The sequence below is a fragment of the Trifolium pratense genome, linkage group LG3, assembly GCF_020283565.1.
Source record: "Trifolium pratense cultivar HEN17-A07 linkage group LG3, ARS_RC_1.1, whole genome shotgun sequence".
Lineage (NCBI taxonomy): Eukaryota > Viridiplantae > Streptophyta > Magnoliopsida > Fabales > Fabaceae > Trifolium > Trifolium pratense.
In genome coordinates this window covers 5,259,293-5,280,336 of record NC_060061.1, presented here as the reverse complement: position 1 = coordinate 5,280,336, position 21,044 = coordinate 5,259,293, and the positions used below count along the sequence as shown (strand labels likewise).

The 21,044-nt window shown below is 31.4% G+C and overlaps 2 protein-coding genes across 7 annotated transcripts; both read left to right on the top strand.

The window, feature by feature from the left end:
- The first annotated feature begins 1,230 nt into the window (after positions 1-1,230).
- On the top strand, positions 1,231-6,590 carry LOC123915604 (trehalase). Of its 4 annotated transcripts, none has more exons than XM_045966785.1 (13): positions 1,231-1,317; positions 1,352-1,463; positions 1,662-2,175; positions 2,282-2,401; positions 3,481-3,596; positions 3,711-3,811; positions 3,890-3,999; positions 4,213-4,285; positions 4,370-4,534; positions 4,630-4,714; positions 5,575-5,674; positions 5,759-5,972; positions 6,267-6,590. In XM_045966785.1, exons 1-13 carry the CDS (start codon positions 1,291-1,293, stop codon positions 6,348-6,350), a joined length of 1,821 nt encoding a protein of 606 aa, XP_045822741.1. In that variant the 5' UTR covers positions 1,231-1,290; the 3' UTR covers positions 6,351-6,590. The 4 variants fall into 4 exon arrangements, with proteins under 4 accessions (XP_045822741.1, XP_045822740.1, XP_045822744.1 ...); XM_045966784.1 differs by having other exon boundaries at positions 1,237-1,317; positions 4,627-4,714; XM_045966788.1 differs by having other exon boundaries at positions 1,284-1,463; positions 4,627-4,714.
- A 9,242-nt stretch (positions 6,591-15,832) lies between these two features.
- Positions 15,833-20,315, top strand: LOC123915602 (short-chain dehydrogenase TIC 32 A, chloroplastic-like). Of its 3 annotated transcripts, none has more exons than XM_045966782.1 (7): positions 15,833-17,198; positions 17,357-17,436; positions 17,521-17,680; positions 18,434-18,521; positions 18,878-18,965; positions 19,092-19,138; positions 19,751-20,315. In XM_045966782.1, the coding sequence occupies exons 1-7, from the start codon at positions 16,843-16,845 to the stop codon at positions 19,952-19,954; spliced, it is 1,023 nt and encodes a 340-aa protein (XP_045822738.1). In that variant the 5' UTR covers positions 15,833-16,842; the 3' UTR covers positions 19,955-20,315. The 3 variants fall into 3 exon arrangements, with proteins under 3 accessions (XP_045822738.1, XP_045822739.1, XP_045822737.1); XM_045966783.1 differs by having other exon boundaries at positions 15,905-17,198; positions 18,440-18,521; XM_045966781.1 differs by having other exon boundaries at positions 16,394-17,198; positions 18,428-18,521.
- The last annotated feature ends 729 nt before the right edge of the window (positions 20,316-21,044 follow it).

The following is a 21,044-nucleotide window of genomic DNA, read 5'->3' as shown; positions in this document are numbered from 1 at the left end:
CGTCCCTCTCAAAATTTAAAATTGTTTTGCTCGAATTTTAGAATTTGAAACGTGCTATGAGAAATTGAGATTTAAACATCAATCTAGGATAAAAATCTTTCAAATCCACCCCCCTCCCCCTCCCCCTCCCGCACCCCCAAATATCTGAAACCACCTGCATTGTTTAAATCTAGGTAAGAGCATTAGGTCAAACATTGAGCGGAGAGCTAAAGGATAGTCAATGACGGTGAGGTCGTCATGTCACCTCTTTGCAAAGCCAGTCGACATACTAGGATCAAGAAGGACATAACCGATGATGGTGAGGTCTACCAGTCCGGTGTGATTGATAGCGTTTTCAAACTATTTTTAAGCATGATAATGTGATTCTTTTCAATAAAATAATTTGATTCCAATTCTAAGTCTTTATTTAGGAGAAGGTCTAACAACGTACCCACAAATAAAAAGGAATAAATGTTTCGATGTTGATCCAAAGATTAATCTCAACTAATTGTGTCCCTTTGACTAATGGTGCATTCAAAGTTAATATAGATGGAAGTCACAATAGTCATAATGGTGAGGATCCGCATTGCATGCAGTCAAGGAAAATCTGATCGTCTGATTAAGATCAAACGGTGCAGATATAAAAAAGTTTTTTTTTTCCAGTAAGATATAAATAAAAATTAATCGGCCTGCATGATTGCTTTATATTTGAACCGTCTAATCTTAATCGGACGGCTAGATTTTCTCTGACTGCATGACTGCATACAATCCAAATCCATAATGGTGGTTCTAGTTGTAGCGTCTTATTGCCAATTAAATTTTGTTTCGCCTTTATAGTATCAACTTAGGCTATGTTTGAGAAGACATACAAGCTAGCTTATAGTTGATAAACTAAAAGCTCTGTTTGATAACAATTTTTCAAAAAGAATTTATAGCTTATTTTAATAGCTTATGGTTTATTTTTCAAACGTTATTTCAAGTTGTTTTTAAGCTCATAACTTATCATTTTTTCTTCCAATATTACCCCTATTATCTTACTTGAAAAAAATTAATTATTAATTAAATATATATATATATATATATATTTTTATGTCATTTCTGAGTTCAACTGCTTTATCGTATTCGTATCTTATACACTAGTGCTTCTCTTAGAAAAGATTATGAATCTTTTAAAGCTATACCTAATTTGGATGCTTCTTTTTTTATTGCTCCATTTGGTAGCTTAAAGATTAAGTGGTGGGTATGGTATAAGGGTCAACTACCCTAATTAATGAATTTTGAATTTTGTCGCACACCATAGCATCTTACTCTATGTTTGTTTTCACATTGATTTTGCATTCCATTTTCTCTTCTTTTCTCACACACAGTACAATCATCTTCTCATAGCATAAAAAGTAAACCGATTGAGTGGGATTTCAGAAAACGACATTCCAAGCAAAACAAAGACCTCTCCCTCCCTTGCGTCAACTGCCGACACCCCCCAGGTCACTCTCAAGTCATCTCTCTATTCTCTTGTTTTCTTCTTCATAAAATCAACAATAATAATAATATTCACTTTTATCAATAATCACTTTATTAATAATAATAATAATCGCTATTGCTTTTTCACCTTGTTTCTTACGCAACAATGGCGAACAATTTTCATTACATTTTACTAACACTATTACTCTTCACCGTTACAGTAACAGTTTCATCAAAATCAATGGATGATGTAAAACCTTCAATCCCTCTCGTATCATTCCTCGAACGTCTTCAACAAACCGCATTCAACACATTCAATAACCATTCCAATTTCGATCCTAAAACCTACGTCGATTTACCTCTCAAATTCCCTCTCTCCGTTACCGATCACGCTTTCCAGAATCTTCCTAAATCATCCACCGGTTCAGTTTCGGTTCACGATTTGAACCGGTTTATTCAAACGTATTTTGAAGGTGCAGGTGATGATTTGGTGTACTTTGATCCAGAGGATTTTGTTCCTGTGCCGAAAGATTTTTTGCCTAAAGTGAAAAACCCTGAGGTTAGAGCTTGGGCGATTAAGGTTCATTCTCTTTGGAGAAATTTGAGTAGGAAAGTTTCCAGTGAGGTGAAGACTCATCCTGAGTTTCATACTCTGCTTCCTGTTATTGATTCTGTTGTTATTCCTGGTTCGCGGTTTCGGGAAGTTTATTATTGGGATTCTTATTGGGTAATTAGGTTTGTTTGTTTGCTTGTTCCTTTCATTTCCATTCTTTCTAATTTTGTAGTACTGTTTTTGCTAATGTGGAAATGTGATGGTGTTTTTTGTTTTTTTTTTTTTCAGGGGCTTGTTGGCTAGTAAAATGTATAAGACTGCTAAAGGTATTGTCAACAATCTCATTTCCTTCATTGAGGAATATGGGTTTGTTCTTAATGGTGCTAGAGCATACTACACTAATAGGAGGTACCTGCTATTATTTTATCCATATTTTGGTCCTAGAAGTGTAACTCACTGTCATATTAGTCTCTAAATGTATCAGATTGCAAATACATTCACAATGGTCTCTTTTACTAGTCATTTTGGTCTTCGAATTTGTTTTTAGGTAGTCAACTTAGTCATTCAATGTGTTTTTTGTTGGTCAATTTAGTTCATAAATTTACTAACAAAAGAGGCACTAGAGATGTCTTTGCAATTTCGATACATGTAGGGACTGTAGTGACATCGACTTAGACATTCCGGGATCAAAATGGTTGTTTGCCCTTACTTTATCTAATTTTATCTCTTGTTATTGGTCCCCCCAGTATCTTGTACTGATTTCAAACTTTTGTCATCTTTCACAAATCAGAATTTTTTTGATACTATATATGTCAAAAATAGGTTAATGCTAATGTGGAATCAATGTGCTGTGGTGTGAAATATGGATTCAGACGGCATTAACAAATACAAACATTTACGTGCATTAATTGATCTCAATCATTGATTTAAGATCGATCCACTTAGTCTTTATCAAATCATCTTTAAATAATTTACATAAATTGCTTTGAGATTGGACGGACAAAATTAATTACTACGTCACACGTTTAATGTGCGGAATCCTAATCTGTGAAGTACCTTCAATCCAGTAATAATTACTGTTCTTTCTAAATCATCAGTTTTAATTACTAGTCTAAGTCTCAACTTGAACCTTTAATTAGTTTTTGTTTTGTGTGCAGATGATGTATTTGAGTACCTTTTATAGCGACGATTAATGTTTAATTGCTTATCTATTTTCTGAAATATATGTTGATCGTTTTTTGCACTTAAAAAAACAATTTATTTTCGGGTGTTATAATTTAGTACTTTTGATCTTGAATAACTTAATGAATACGTTTCAAAAGGATATGATATCATAATTTTACACTCTTTGTTTCACCTTGATTTGTTGTCACTTGTCATTCTCAACATATATTTACTGCACCTTTTGCAATAAAAAGTAATTATTATCATAATTTTTGGTCTTTCAAATAGAAAATATAACAATAAGCTTAATTATGAATTTACAGCCAGCCTCCTCTTTTAAGCGCTATGATTTATGAGATATACCATAGAACCGGTGATGTGGAATTAGTTAAAAGATCTCTACCTGCACTACTAAAAGAGCATGAGTTTTGGAACTCAGGTATTATCCCTATATCATTTGAGAGTTTATTATCTATGGTTGGATGATGCTTGAATATACCTACCTCTTAAGTTGTCCTTGTTGATTGTTTGATCTTTTAACGTCTAATTATAGATATACATAAAGTGACTGTTTCGGATGCTCAAGGTTGCACTCACACCTTGAATCGCTATTACGCAAGGTGGAACAAACCCAGACCGGAGTCGTCCATAATGGTGTGTGTGGTATGTTAATAACAGTGGTATAAATGAAATGACATTTAATCTACAATTTTGGGTAATTCCATGCCTTAGGACAAGGCATCTGCTTCCAAGTTTACATCTGTTTCTGAAAAACAACAATTTTACCGTGAACTAGCATCAGCAGCTGAATCAGGATGGGATTTCAGCACAAGATGGATGAGGTACTACTTTATATACAAGCCATATAAATGTGTGTGTAGACACTGAAATGCAGCTGTGTCAACTCACTGTTTATTAGACTGCCTAGCATAAGCACAGCACAATCAAATGCTCACTTTTCTTAGTACACACTTCAGCTTATTTCGAACATGTTGCTTTTTTAAGTAATCAACATTACTTATGATACTAAGAAATCAAATCATATTTTGATGCAGACACCCTCCCAACTTCACAACATTGTCTACAACGTCAGTGATACCTGTTGATTTAAATGCATTTATACTCGGGGTAAGTCTCAGACCGCAGAGTAAAAGAAGACCCGAAATAACTTTTCTGTAACCTGATTAAATTATGAAATACTCATTGATTCAGATGGAACTTAACATTGCCTTCTTTGCAAATGTTACTGGAGATCATAGCATTGCCAAACACTTCCAGCAAATTTCTGATGTGAGAAAGGAGGCAATTAACTCTGTTTTCTGGAATGCAAACATGAAACAATGGCTTGATTCCTGGCTCAGCAATAATACACATGAGGTATTTTCAAGTGCTACTCGTATAAATATACCATATGGGGAGCTGTCTTAGCCTTCGGCAGACCTGCTAACTGTCTTTTTTGAATATTCTAGAAGGTTCATAATTGGGATACTCTGCACCAGAATCAAAATGTATTTGCTTCCAATTTTGTTCCTTTGTGGATGAAGCCATTTTACTCAGGTACTCCTCTTGTTAATATATCCACATTAACTCTGGTGGCAATTAAGTTAAGTGCATGACTGGTTGTTGCAATTGTGCTATTTCTCTAATCAGCAATCCTGATGGTTATTTTTCTTCTGAAAAAAAATAAAATAAAAAATCGCGGAGTTTCCTTGAATGTGCGTCTATTGAAAATTAGGAACTTAGGATCAAATAGAAGTGTAAGACATATAATCATTCCATCCATGATTTATTATACACCGCGACTGTCTTCGGAATGACTATTCAATTATAACTTATAAGTTTTTTTTTTTGTTGACAATTATAACTTATAAGTTAACCAGTTACTATTTCATCTTGTATGCCACAGTTTAGATTTAATTTAACTGTAGATTAATAAGTATGTAAATCAAATAGTTGGTCTTTAAACATCTGGAGAGAATGCTAAATAATTTGAGATTAGTATATGTAGAAATGTCAACAATTTCCTTAAGGTTATATGCATAATATTGGAGAAATGTCGGTTCTAGATTAAACTGTTGATTAGGTATACAAATTCTACATGCATATCTAATCTCTTCCAGAACATTTCTAAATGTTGAACACGTCAGTTATTGGATATAAATGTTAGTGATTTCCTATTTAATGGTGTAAGATTAGTTTACTTTTCATTGAGTCATTCATTGATTTATAATATGAAGAAATTCCTTTTGAATGCACATAGAGGAATAGAGAATGTCTTTTTGCATATTTCCACCTCAATTTTTTTGCTTCATACCAAACATACACCACAAACAGAAATCGAATACATATAATGTATATAGCCTTTATGCAATGACTTTACCTTGTGTTGATGATTATTGTGTTTTATATTTATCAAGATGCTTCCCTTGTGGGTAATGTTCTCAAAAGTCTCAAAACTTCTGGACTGCTTCGTGCTGCTGGAATTGCAACTTCTCTGAGTGATTCAGGACAGCAGTGGTAAGTAATAAGCTATTTAGAATTAGAGGTAAAATATTTTACTTAATCTTCATACTTTAATGACTCTTATGAAACTTGCAATAGGGATTTTCCAAATGGTTGGGCTCCACTTCAACACATGTTAGTTGAAGGTCTGGTAAAATCAGGGTTGGAAGAAGCAAGGTCATTGGCTGAGGAAATTGCCATCAGATGGATCACTACCAACTATATTGTTTACAAGAAAACAGATGTAATGCACGAAAAGTTTGACGTGGAGCATTGTGGAGAATTCGGAGGTGGGGGGGAATACGTACCTCAGGTATGACTATGGCTATACTCTATCATTGTAATTTTTGGTCTAGGGAAACATTTGAAAACGTTGTGACTTGTGTGACTGGGATAAATTAGCTGGGTATATTTTCAATAGATTTATTACCAGTATTCTTATTTCAAAGGAAGAATAAATAAATAAATAAATAAATAAATAAATAAATGATATTCTATGTAGTTACATTCAATTTCTTTCATTTTTCTAATCACTGTCAGTTTCAGCGTATGCTTCATATATGATATCGCTTTCAACATGAATCTGACTGGTTGTACTGCAATGCAGACTGGTTTTGGCTGGTCGAATGGAGTTGTGTTGGCATTCTTGGAGGAGTTTGGATGGCCTGAAGATCGTAAAATAGAATGTTGATGTGCTCTAAAAAAATGAAAGGTACAATAAGAAAACCTGTTAGTAATTGTGTGAAAAGCTACGTGTTAAAGCTAATAAAGCAGAGATAATGCAGAGCTTGAATTCCATATCTAATATTTGATTACACTGTTTAGAGAATATGGAAAGTGATGGTTGGCATCACATATCAATACTTCATAACAAATTATTGCATTAGTGAATCTATTCCACCAAAGTGCTCCATTGGTGGTATTCTTCTCATTGTTAGGCGGCTAACTTTTGGAATAAGGAGTGTTTGGTAGAAAATAGCTGCAAGTAAAATCATTTTACAAGGGATAAAATCTAATTTTTGATAGAAGTGAAAGTATAATCATTGAATGATGCATCCGAACGAAATTGTTTTCTAGAAACTAGTAGTTTTCTAGTGGGCTTGTTATTGTTTGCACAATAAATAGTAACATGGTGCAAAATATTTCGGAAAGTTTCTCTTCTTCCCCCCTAAATTTTTTTTCTTACTCGAAAAACTTCGGAAAATGTTTTCGAGTGAGAAAAGAAATATGGAGGGTGGTAACAGAAATCATCAATATTTCGTGTAATTCTTACTCAAACCCAAAATTTATTGGCATGTCTTTTGATGGAAAAACTTTTTTTCTACCCCAACAATCTTCATTCTACCCCAACATATTTTTTAAAATACCCAATATACCCTTATAAAAATTAATATATTTTAAATTTTTTTTTTGTCATATTATACTGTTCTGGTAGAATTTTCATCCTCCCAAAAAACTGTTCCGGTAAGGTTTTATCTTTACCGGTATGTTAACTTTACCGATACACTTTTTAAAAAATGTTCCGGTATATTAATATTACCGGTACACTTTTTAAAAAGTGTTCCGGTATGGATATGGCATGATGTTCTGAGAAAATAGTGAGAAACCACCGAGCTGTCACTTCACATAAAAAGATGAACTTTGTGTACATAATGTTGACAAAGATGGTGGAGAGGCTTTCGATTCTTTTTTATGTGTCGAACAATTATTCTTTGACCCACCAAAACAATCAAGGCCGTAACAATTTTGACGTCGAGCTCTTTTATTCTGAAAAAAAACAATTAAAATCAAATTAGTCTCTATTCTGCAATATAATAGTCACAGATGTCTCTACAACAGGATCACAACTACAATAAAAGGCGCGCATTAATGGGTTCAACTAAAAAAAAATTATGTAAAAGACTTATCAACATGGTTTCCAATATGACAGCTTTGATCAACTTTGAAACTGTACGTTTCTTAGGGTGCTGCATGAACCAGCTCTCTGAGCAATGAGCTGCAACTTTGGATTCAAGCATGGCATCTATATCAACAACAGGGCGAAAACAATGAAAGAATTTGTTCTTTGAGAAGCTCTTCATGATGTTGTTGGATGAGTAAATCAAGAGAAAGAAGTTGTTCACAAAAAGAAAACAGAGTAACTCTGTTTTTGATATGTTTTGGTGTTTAGAAGTAATGATCTTTGGTTTAATAGTTGGTAGTTATTATATATTGTTGACATACATGACTCACTATTTATGTGAAGTGACAGCTCGGTGGTTTCTCACTATTTTCTCAGAACATCATCACAGATCCATACCGGAACACTTTTTAAAAAGTGTACCGGTAATATTAATATACCGGAACACTTTTTAAAAAGTGTATCGGTAAAGTTAACATACCGGTAAAGATAAAACCTTACCGGAACAGTTTTTTGAGAGGATGAAAATTCTACCAGAACAGTATAATACGACAAAAAAAAAAAATTTAAAATATATTAATTTTTATAAGGGTATATTGGGTATTTTGAAAAATATGTTGGGGTAGAATGAAGATTGTTGGGGTAGAAAAAAAAAAATTCCTTTTGATGATTCAATAAAGTTAAAACAATTGAGATTAGATCTAACGAAAAGGGCTAGTCTTTTACGATGCGGTATATCAATGTTCAAATTACCAGGGAAAGATGTTCATATTTATTGATCAAGATTACATCCTTCAAAGGAAACATGCTAAAATCAACACAGTTTTTGAAAGATACGTGGAATAAAAAAATCAAGAGAGTTCTACCAAAAAAAAATAAAAAATCAAGAGTTTATTTATTTATTTATTTTTAATGAAAAACAAAATCAATATAATTGAGATGCATTTCCGCCATCTCTAATCATAGAACAATTTGAGGTAAAAGTGTAAATATAAAAAGAAAGTGGTTAAACATAAAATATTTTTGAAATGGTTAAATTAAAATTTTAGAAAGTTGAGGGACCAATCTACAAATTTTGAAAATTGAGACTAAAGTGCAAATCTTAAAAAATATGGATTATGATGCAAAAATTGAAATATACAAAAATCATTGTGCTTGGTTATTATTTTTTTTACTTAATTACACTTTTGTTCTCTCAAGTTAATTTTAAGTTTCACTTTGCTCCCTTAAGTTTTTTTTGTTTGATGTTGGTCCTTTAAGTTACAAATATTATATAATTTAGTTATTAAAAAAAATTCATTTCATTTTGGTCCCTAAGTCATAATTTTTTAAATTATAAAATTGTGACAATTTAGTCTCCTATTAGAGATCAAAATATTATAATATTTGTAATTTTAAAGAACTAAAGTGTTCAACATTCATAACTTTTTTTTTAACCAAACAAACTTAAATCATATCATTAACTAATAAATGTTCAATACATAAGGGAATAATCTAAAATCTATGGAAACTAGCCCAAACATTGGCCGCCCTAGCAAAAGTATGAGCAACCAAATTTGCTTGTCTCCTAACAAACTTAACCTCAAAGTTTACATAAGAAGATGACGTAAGAAGAATAATGTCGTTAACCATTAAACTAAATTCTAAATTGCTCTGTCTTATCGAATGGATAACATCAATCAATAACTTTCAACATTCATAACTTAAAGTATAAAAATAAGACGAAAAAAATATAAGAGACTAAATTATCTAACATTTGTAATTTAAAGACGAAAATGATAAAAAGTAATTTACATCGAAGAATTTGGATCACTCTATAAAATTATATTATCTTGTTAAATTCATTCATTTAAAAACACACAAAGAATCTATTCTAACTTGAAGTTGAGGTTTGAAATTTCCCCTCCAAAATTTATTTTAAGTCACAAATTTAGTGTTGAATTCACCGTACAAGAATATACATCCAAACATCTATTAAGAAAAGTAAATCTAAAGTGTAAACTAAGTGTAAATTATGGTGATCCACCATAATTTTATGGAAACTATAAAATGTAATTTTTGGAAAAATGGGGTGGATCACCATGATTCTGACGTATTCATCGTGATACCAATGTATTTTTTTTTTTTTTTTTTTTTGTGGTTGTTTCCATTCAAGATATTTTCGTACTTAGGTTTTTTGTCATCCATGTTAATGCAATGACACACAGATGAAAGCACAAGATTGGTACAAATTTAATATGGTGGAACCGATTTATGTCCCAATTCTGCACTAGCTAGGCTCACTTTTTCCTCTTCCACAAGATACACGACCTGTAGGACATTCAAGAAATTTAATCTAAAATAAGATTATTTGCAATCTTTATAATGTGTCCATTTAGTTAACTAAATATCTATTTTTGTTCACAATAGTCAGAAAACTTCACCTGGCATTTGTCACCAAACTTTCCCTCCTTCCCCACACCACACCACACCCCTCCATTCTCTTTACTTTTTCTTTTTTGGTGCTGATTTACCAACCTTACCTTACCAATCAACACATGTAACAAGCTATAAATTATTGGATATGATCAATCAAATAATTAAATATATAAAGCGGTGGATAGATGATTAGTATCACTATTCATTTTATATCGTAGATTATTTAAGAAACTATAGAAAAAGCTTAACCCTAATACCAATGATGTGGGTCTTCCAAGATTCGATTCTAACACATAAAAGAGCTAATAATCATTGGAGAATCCTTGCATTCAAATAACACCACTCAATAATGTAAACAATATATGCATATATAGCCACCCTAGAATGAGCGAGTGGGGAATAATTACAATTGAATAATAATTGAACAATGGAATTTGTTTTCAAGTTCCACAACTGATTAGTCAAATTATAAAGGTGGCTAGCAATATGTACCAAAAAAATAAAATAAATAAAGGTGGCTAGCAATCAATAGTTAATGACCCAAACAATGCATAAACGGGAAGATTTGATTTTTGATTGTGGCTATTAGAAAATGCTTACAAAATCTAGGGCTTGATAGCATCATTAGCATTGGTTAGGTATATATAATCAAGGATCAAGGATAAATCAACTTTTAGGTATACAAGGTCCTTAATCCCATTAATTAAGCATTGTTATATGAGGATGAGGATAAACTCTAGGGCATTGACCAAAGAGATAGTACTTGTTGTGTACAAACATTTACTCATCCCTTGGCTATATAGAATTATTAGGTGTACCCTATGTTATTTACAAACCAAAGAGATAGTATATTGGTCCTTAATCCCATTAATTAAGCATTGTTATATTGGGATGGGATAATCTCTAGGGCATTGACCAAAGAGAGATTGTGTACAAACATTTACTCATTCCTTGGCTATAAAGAATTATTAGGTGTACCCTATGTTATTTACAAACCAATTGAATTATTTCGACATATTTTCTTCTATATGTTTTTAAGATAATTACACATAAGTTTTGTCAAAAAAAAAAGAAGATAATTACACATAAATAAAAGAAAGTCAAATAATAAACTGCGCGACAAATTTCTTTTCAATGGTGAATCTTTCAAAAAACTATGTCTGGTATGTAAACAAAAAAAAATGTCTGATATTGTATACAAATGAATATGAATTTTCAGGTGATACTAATATATACCTAAGATTTTTTAGAAATACATGTTAATGATGTGAATAAAAAGAATATTAAAATATATGTCTTACAAGTTTAATTATATTAAAGTCAAGTTTTATTCAAGGAGACAAGTGTAGGTTTTAATATAGGGGGGAGGGTGGGATGGGGTTGGTGGTTTAACAAAAAAAATACATATTAACTAAACAAAGGAAAAATGGATGAGTAGGCAAAATAGACTAAATGGTAAAATTATCATAAATTCACACACAAAAATGAGAAAAAAATTTTATTTTGCAAACAATTGAGTAGGTAAGTTTTGCATCACACAAATATCAAGGATTGACCAATCTTATTTAGCACTATTATAAGTAAATTTCCATTTTTTATATTAAATAATTGATGTATTTGATTTATAATAAGAACTAAACACAACATTTTTTCAATGTAATAGTTTTGGACTGGACTAAAGTCAATACCACTAAAAAAAAACCATTAAACAACTTAAAATCTAATTATTATTATTTTGGATGCAAAAGGGGTCAAGACCCAAGAAAAAAGAAACTACAAATAGATGATTCTAGGAGTAGTTATCCACGTAACATCAACTAATAACAATGAGCTCAGACTCACGGGTCATTGCTCATACATAGCAAGAAACACTCTAATCTCTTGGATGAGTCTCCATCAACAACACTGCCGTTTTTGTCGCTTTGTAGCGTACGTTTGAGCCACAACATTAGAATCACTATGCAACTCAATTTGTTTAAACTCTCTTTCATAAGCAATTTTGAGACATCAAAAGCTCCCCACAACTCTTTAGGCATTGCACCATCCTATATGATGTGAGAAACCCTCGAACCATTGGCCATGGGCGTTTCGAATCAATCCCCTGCACTCAGCTGAGATGTTACTCCTGCTAGCTCATCTATATTAAGCATTATTCAATCTCCGAACATTTCTAACCAATTTGAGCTACCGCTTAATAACTGACATGTACGAAGTTTAATTAGACCGGTTCAACAGATCCGACCCGTTTTACCACCCCATCCACGGAGTTGGCCCTCAAACCGCATACATTGATGAATTGTTATCCTCACGTGCGGGGTGATTGATTCCTCCAAGCTTTGACAAAATCGTTGTTAACATGCATCGATACTCGTGATTGACCATCGTTCCAATTCTTTGACATTCATTTGGAATTTATTAATCAACCGACAAAACCCATTGCTTCATTTCATCAAAGTCCGCCCAAAATTAAATGATAAGAGCCCTAGAATATTATTATTATTATTATTATTATTATTATTATTATTATTATTTCTGTTTTATAGAATTTGCTCGAGAACTTGTTAAAGAATCAATAAATAAAATATTCTTTTTTAAAATGTATATTCAATATTTTAAAATTATAAAATTTAATTTTTTTTGTTTATTAAAAACTACCAATGAGTGTCTTCATGTCTGTTTCATAAAAAAATGAGTGTCTTCATGTCACTCTTTAAATATTTCATTTATAAAAAATAATTTTCATATATGATAAATGATCTTTAGCTCATATATACGAAGAAAATTTAGCTGAAATATGAAAATTCATATTATATGCTTTATAAATTCTCCTGAGAGAGATTAATTTTTATAGTTTTTTTATTTTATTAAAGAGATTAATTATAGTTAAAGACATAAAAATTTGTACTAATATCAAGGTAACTATAATTATTAGTTTTTTATGGATACAATGACATACTATCCCTTTATTTAATTACCGGTACTCTCTTCGTCCCAAAGTGACCAAGTAAGTTTGACTATATGTAATATTTATATATTTTGCTTTAATCATATTTTTCTATTTTTCCATAAATAAAAACAAATATTAGTATATAAGATATCATTGGATTGATTTCGATGAGTATTTTTAAAATATTAAATTGTTATAATAATTTTTACTATGATACAATTAAAAATATTAATCGTCAAAATTATGTATTATGATGCGTAAAGCAGTCAATTGAGTCCCCGTGAGCTTGAGTTTAACTCAATTGGTAGGAAAATTACAATATATGTGCAGGAACCTGGGTTCGAATTCAAAAACTTCATTTATTCACATTTAAAGTAATTTTTCTAGTCATCAGACCACTTAAAAATAAAAAAACAGTCAATTAAATCACTCATTCTGGATCAGAAGGATCAGTACTGTGCTCTCTATAAAAGTCAAACTGATAATTACAGCGTCTAATCTCTGAACCTGACATTGTCATTGATCGTGGAAAAAGTTAACGGTCTACTATATTCGTTCCTCTACTATAATTACAGAAAAATAAAGCCATAAAAGCATATTATTATGGTATGATCTCTTTCGTGTCTTTCCCTGGCACACATATTACAGAGCAAGCCCAAGAGCAAAAAGCAATTAAAATGAATATAAGTACTGGCCAATTATAATTAATTATAGGGTCTTGTTAACATGTGCCCTTAGGGCACATGTTAAGATATACCAAAATAGAAATTCAACATTTAATGATACAAGAAATTTAATGCTTCAAAAGTCAAAATGCACAAATTAGCATTTAATAATTTCTATTTTTGCTTCCTTAACATATGCCTTAAGGGCACATGTTAACATTCTCCTTAATTATATAGGCACACTAGAATTAGCCATCATATTCATATAGTATTAAAGATTATGCTAACCAATATTTTCTGGATGCTAGTTAAGAATACAATTAAAATTAAACACTGTATTAAACATTATTTGAATGACTAGTATAAAAGTTTGATCTAATAATCAATTGTTAGTTGATCCAGTAATGATTGATATTAGACTTGATAAGAAGGATTACAGTTTGATTACCAACTACGATCGGAAAAAGTTAAAATCACTTGATGTTAGAACCGACCCTAAATCATATTATATAAAAAGACATAAAAAAATTTAAATTTGAGAGAACATCCCTTCATCTTAATTTTTTTTTTCATAAAAAATAAATATTTTTAAAAATATTAGTAGTATTTGTTATCTATTATGTGTGACACGTATGTAGCTTGTACAGTACAATTTTTTTTCTTTTCTTTTTTTGCCTTTTTGATGTTGATTTTTCTTCTATTTCTTTTGTGGTTACCACCTCCCCAGCAAGTGACAGCACTAGTGAGTAGTGATGAAGGACCACTTCTATTTTTTACACAAAAGAACCACTTTTTTTGTTGATAATGAATATAACAACTTTTCATTAATTGTTGATTTGTTAATTAGCTTTAAATAAGGACTACTCCGTTTTGAAAGAATGAGTGAGAATTCTGACCAAAACATTACTTGGAATATCACCGAACCAAACTTTGAATTGAACTATCAATGCTCATTTTCATATAACGGGAGGGTAAACAGTGAAAGAACATGTTACTAATATATACACCACACAAATATAAAAAAAAATAATTGTTTATGCGGTGTTTAAGAAATTTAGTTAAGTATAGTTAATTTTTTTGATTTAATGTAAAATATGGGTTAAGTTTATTATATTATTGTTCTGGATTGGGCCAAGAACTGACCCAATTACCGTCCTGCCCGGAGTTTGGGGAACAACCCAATAAGAGGAGGCCTCCCCGACCACGTCAGCACATGACGTGGCCTCCCCAGCATAACGACTTCACAACACGATAAGCACGTGCTCAGCTATCCAACCGTCTCTTCAGTCAGGGAGCTTATCCATTACCCACATATAGTGAAACGACTCCAACCAAGATATGAGCAAGTAACTGTCTCCCTTACGATACATGAATTATCTTGGCAGTTGAGTCAATTGGGCCGGTTCATTCCAGCCCATTAGACCAACCTTTGGCCCAGCGCCAGGGCCAACTATATAAGCTCTCATATGCATGAGAGCCAGATATTCAATTCTTTACACTCTCTTTTCTCTAGTATCTTTCTCATTCTCTTGCTGACTTAAGCATCAGAGTGCCTGCAGGTACAACCCCCTTCGGTGGACGAATTGCTGCTCAACAGACTGACCATCACCTATTCTGATCAACAGGTTAGATCAATTACCCTTTTAAATTTTATGTTAAAAAAAAAACAATTTCATTGAAACAAGAAATACCTAGTGATTTATGCCTTGGAAATCACATAAACTTTTGAAAAGTGAAATAAGTGTAAAAATGATTAAATAAGAGTATATTATAAATAGTAGTATTAATTAGTTTAAAAGTAGTTGACTTTTGCTTATATTTGTGTCTAAAATTTGAAGTGTTTTTTTTTATATTTGTCTCCGGAGGAAGTATGTACACTTTTAAAGACGTGTTTCCAATCCTCCCGAACGTTGAATTTAAAATAATAATTATTATATAGATTATTATGTGTAATAAAATTAGTTAGTATAAGGAGATACATCAAAATTAATTTGTTTGATAAATTTTTAAAGATACCAAATAATGAAAAATTATATGAAACAAAAAACGCAATTGTGTGGTGACGGTGTAAAGAGAATACTAAATGAAGTAGTAATATTGAAGGTATGAGTTAAGATCTCTTCATTTTTTATTATTTCTATTTTTTTTATTATCAAATTTTTTAAATGTTTTATGATGTATAAAACATATTTAGACTCAATAAATGTCACATTTTTACATTTATATTCCTAAAACTATATAATAATTGAAAAAATTGAAAGAATTGAAAATAGAGAGAAACCTAACTCATAAGATAGACTAGAAATCATCTCCCTATTCTTTCCCTTTCTTCTACTAGTATTTGAGAGACAAACCCAGTTTTCAACAATTAGTGATTTCTCGTTTTCACTTTTAAAAGAGACAAAGTGTAACAAGTTTTGAGATTATGTGTCTTGAGATATATCAAGTCATTTCATCATGTTTTATATTGAATAAATCAAAAGTTTACCGTTTATGTAACCCGGGCGGGTTCGATCACCACTGAATTGATATTAGAAAACTGAACCCTTCCATTTTAAACAGTCTAAATATGTTTGACCGACGACAGCAACAATCTGTTTGCTTGACCATTTTTTGTTTCGGATTGTTCAATTTGCAGGTTTTTGTCCATAGCTAGTGAGTATGAGTATTATATAGCTAGAACATTTTTTATTTGTTTTTTTTTTTTTTACTTTCACTACCAGTTTAATTTGACTCTCCTGATCGTAGTTGTGGGATGAAATCGTGGTCCTTCTTAAATTTAGATTAGCGTCAATCACCACCGAACCAATCAGCTTTAACATTTTTTATATGTATAGCCTATAAACAATCTGTTGTGTTTGTATGGGTTGCTGTTTGGTTATCACGCACGCTGAAGAGTGAATATCCCTTCTCTCTCTTTTCCCTTTTTTTGTTTCTTTTCCCTCTCAGCAGCAGTTTGCTAGCTTTTTTATGCTTCTCTTCCACTTTTCTTTTCCTTTCTTCTTCTGCATGTACTGTAACTGTACTACTTAATTAATGCACGCAGAAACAGCCGAATTGTATAGCAGCATAGCATAGCATCTCAGAATCCATCCTCTGACACGTACGTATTGAAAAAAGAGAAATACCTTTTTCTCACAAAATTCAATTAAATTAATATCACGGTCAAAGATTTATTCATTCACCAAATAAACCCAACCACAACCAAAACCACTTTCATTCAGATTTCACAAAATCGAGTAACGTCTAAACAATGCTCGAAACGGTTAAATACTTGATCGGATCGGCAGGTCCTAGTGGATTCGGGTCCAAATCAACCGCAGAACAAGTCACTGAAAACTGCGGCGATCTCCGCTCCATCACCGCCATAATCACAGGCGGTACTTCTGGAATCGGAGCGGAAACGGCGCGTGTTTTGGCATCGCGTGGTGCTAGGGTGATTCTTCCAGCGCGTAGCATAAAAAATGCGGAAGAAACAAGAGGTAGAATCGTAACGGAATTTCCTGAGGCGGAGATTATTGTTATGGCACTCGATCTCAGTTCTCTCAATTCTGTTACAAATTTTGTTACTCGCTTTCACTCCTTCGATTTTCCTCTCAATCTCCTCATGTATGTATATACTATTACTATTCTACCATTTCCACATTGCATACATACATATATGCATAATATTTTATTAATTTATTTTCTGATGATTTTAATCTACAGTATTAAATAAATATTTAATTATTTTTTTCTCATTATTTTTGTTGTTGACTACTGTTTAGAAACAATGCTGGAAAATTTGCAGAAAAGCATGCGATTTCCGAGGATGGAGTTGAAATGACCTTTGCCACTAATTATCTAGGTTAGTACTAGTATATTGTTATTTTTCTGTTTTAATAATAATAATATTTGTTGAATTTAATTAAATTATATATGGTTGGTTCAGGTCATTTTGTGTTAACAAAGTTGTTGATGAAGAGGATGGTTGAAACGGCAAAGAGGACAGGAATAGAAGGGAGGATAGTGAACGTGTCGTCTGCTATACACAATTGGTTTACTGGCGACGTCATCTCCTATTTGTCTCTTATATGCCGCAACAAATTAAGGTCACAACCCAACTACCTACTATTATTTACCTTATCAATTTTAATCTATGCCACACTTATTGTATTTGAGTTTTTTTTTTTTTTTTTATAATGAGCTGGAGATCGAACCTATAACGTACTTATCACTAGACCAAACTTAGTGGCTTTGTTGTATTTGAGTTTTATTCATGGTAAATTTGTCAAAATCACATTGTGCTACTATAATTTTAAATAAGTCATTATATTATAGGAGAGATCTGTTGACTTCAGGAGTAAGTCTTCACTGACTTATTCCGCTTGATAGCTCGATATCGACATTATATTTCTTCAGTCCAACCGTTGAATTTCAATAGTCTGAATACCTAACTACATTTTTTGAATTTTTATAAAAATTTGTGAAGTTGATCTACTCAATGAGATATTTGAATTCAACGGTTGGATTGAAGAAATTTAATCCCGATATCGAGTTATTAAGCGGAATAAGTCAATGAAGACTTACTCCTGGAGTATATTAATTTTACACTAAGAGTACTCAGAAGTCATATTATATTATATTAATTGATATGTATATTTAAAATTAATATATGTATATTAATTTTACACTAATATGACTCTTCCAAAATGTCTTTTATCTTCAAGATCCTATACCTGTCTAGTAAAATGAAAATGTTGTGATATGTTTGCCAAACACTACACACCATAACCCTTTTTAATTTATCTTTACTAGAAATTTGTTGGATTGAAATATGTTTGTGTGTGTGTGATGTCCCCCAGCCACAGCCACTATGATGCCACACGTGCTTATGCTCTTTCCAAACTTGCCAATGTCTTCCACACAAACGAGCTTGCCCGCAGACTCAAGGTTACATATACTATAACCTCTTTCACTGATATCCATTCATTTCTCTTAATATTTTTTATTATTAAATAACATAATATCCATTCTGATCTATGATCTACATCGATCCTATCTATATTTAAAAGTCAGGTTTGTTTGTTTCCATGTAGTCAAGTGAGTTATCATATTCAAATGCCCCACGACTTGGTTAATTTGGCTTCACCTCACTCATTTTTGCCTAATTAATTTAGTTTATAATGTACTATCATTTTTGTTTTATTATATATATATTTTTTACAGTATATTTGTTTTATTATATGATGAACAGATATAAACAAACAAAATAATAATAATTTGGGATAATAATTAAATTTGTGCAGCAAATGGATGCCAATGTGACCGTGAACTGCGTTCATCCAGGGGTCGTGAGAACCAGACTCACCAGAGAGCGTGAAGGCTTTCTTACAGGTATGAACAACAACAATGTCTCTTTTCAGTGATTGCTAGTTTTGGTTCCTCTTTTTAATGTCTGCAATTCAGCTATTAATTAATTAATTTAATATTTTATTTTTCTGTTCTAAAATTAAATTGCAGATTTAGTTTTCTTTTTGGCTTCCAAGCTCTTAAAGACTATTCCTCAGGTAAATAGTAGTACTAGCAAATTCAATATTAATCTCTTAGTATCTTATTATAATGACATCCAACAAAAAATGTGTCAAAAAATAGTTATAATGATAAATTTGTCAAAAAATTGTATTATTTTTACTTATTTATCCATAAAATTATTGATATTCATAAGGGACAAATAAAAGTTTAAAAACATTTTATAATTAGGAATGAATGTAGTATCTTTAATGTGAGATAGATTCTTGTTCTTTTCTCAAAAGAAATAGAAAGTTCCATTTAGAGAGAACGACGCAAAAAGTAGTGAGATCCACTTAATGATAGTGAAACTCATTTAGTGGCGGAACCCACTACTCATTTTTTGTGTTTATCTCTTAAACTCTCAATTTCTTTTGAGAAATGGAGAAGATCCTAACTTTTTTTCATGAGTGTGTGATATAATAGATAACTTAGTTTTTACTCTCTCGCCATTCTCATAAAAGAAATTAGGGTAATTGTATTTATAGTTGCTTTATTTTATTTTATTTTTATTATGCTAACAAAAATAGTTCTCATATTTAATTACAAGATTATATGTTTTGTTATCTTCTGTTGGGCTCTAATTCAATTACCCCAAATAAACAATGTAGGCAGCTGCAACAACATGCTATGTAGCAACCCACCCAAGGCTCTTCAATGTATCTGGCAAGTACTTTGCTGACTGCAACGAAGCCTCAACTTCCAAATTAGGATCCAACTCAACTGAAGCTGCAAGGTTATGGGCGGTTTCCGAACTCATGATTTCTAAGGGTCCAAAAGCTGCTTTTGACTTAATTAATCACCTTGAATTTTGAAGTTTCTTGAGACAATATTGCAATAGAAAAAGAAGAAAAAAAAACCTTCTACTATATAGAACTTTATGGAAAATATACATATAATTTCTCTCTAGGTTTTTAATAGAGCAATAGAATGAGAGTTAGCTGTGGCCAGTTAAGTTAGTCTTATGAACTGGAGTATAAGTAAATGTTTCAATGTATGATATGATAACTATATATTTTGATTACTTAATTAGGGCAAACCTTGGGAGTACTTTATTGTTAGATTATGCTAGTTAGATTGGATGCTATGATTAATACAATGATTATGGAGCCTGAATTATGTTAACCTTGGATCTTTTATAAGTGAAAGTGCCAGGAAAAATGTAGTTGTACTTAATTATTTGTTAATTATTGTGAGATGTAATTAATTGTACTTTGTATATATGTATATACGAGGAAGAGGATGATACAAAATATATATATATACGAGAAAGCTCCTTTGGAGTTGTCATATTGAAATGGACAATATATAGTATATACAAACAATCTATTGTAAATCAAAAAATAAGTGGAGAACAAGAACATGGGGTCAGCCTCCTCCATGTGGTGGTTGATATTTGAAGAGTATATCTTTTTCATGGTGTTTTTGCATGGGACCTACTAACATGCGCCTCTTGGATCAGAGAGCGTGCTCTTTTACAAAAATATCTTTTCCAAGGGTTTTTCCATAAAAGAAACCAAATAATTCTATTCCTTGCACTAGCTAGAGAAAATTTGGTTGAAAACATATATTTTAACTGTAAAATTTTCGTACTAATAACCTATTACAAAAATAATAAATATAACATTGCAGTTGAAAATTAAATACTTTGATTTTAAGCAAAAGAAATTCAATAATCTAATTTTAAGAATTTTGAATTTGAGAATTCAAATTTTAAAAAATAAGTGAAAGGTTATTGTGAGTTTAGTTCAGCATTATATATATATATATATATATATATATATATATATATATATATATATATATATATATATATATATATATATATATATATATATAGAGAGAGAGAGAGAGAGAGAGAGAGAGAGAGAGAGAGAGAGAGAGACTGTAGTTTGAATTTCGAAC

What these genes read in the sequence shown, in the direction of transcription:
- LOC123915604 (XM_045966784.1), top strand. Translation starts at nt 1,291, where the DNA reads ATGTTTGTTTTCACATTGATTTTGCAT. An exon ending in TTTTCACATTGATTTTGCAT is followed by an intron (nt 1,318 to 1,351) that starts TCCATTTTCTCT and finishes CACACAGTACAA; the next exon opens with TCATCTTCTCATAGCATAAA. An exon ending in GCATACTACACTAATAGGAG is followed by an intron (nt 2,402 to 3,480) that starts GTACCTGCTATT and finishes ATGAATTTACAG; the next exon opens with CCAGCCTCCTCTTTTAAGCG.
- LOC123915602 (XM_045966781.1), top strand. Translation starts at nt 16,843, where the DNA reads ATGCTCGAAACGGTTAAATACTTGATCGGATCGGCAGGTCCTAGTGGA. An exon ending in AGCTTGCCCGCAGACTCAAG is followed by an intron (nt 18,522 to 18,877) that starts GTTACATATACT and finishes AAATTTGTGCAG; the next exon opens with CAAATGGATGCCAATGTGAC. An exon ending in GCGTGAAGGCTTTCTTACAG is followed by an intron (nt 18,966 to 19,091) that starts GTATGAACAACA and finishes ATTAAATTGCAG; the next exon opens with ATTTAGTTTTCTTTTTGGCT.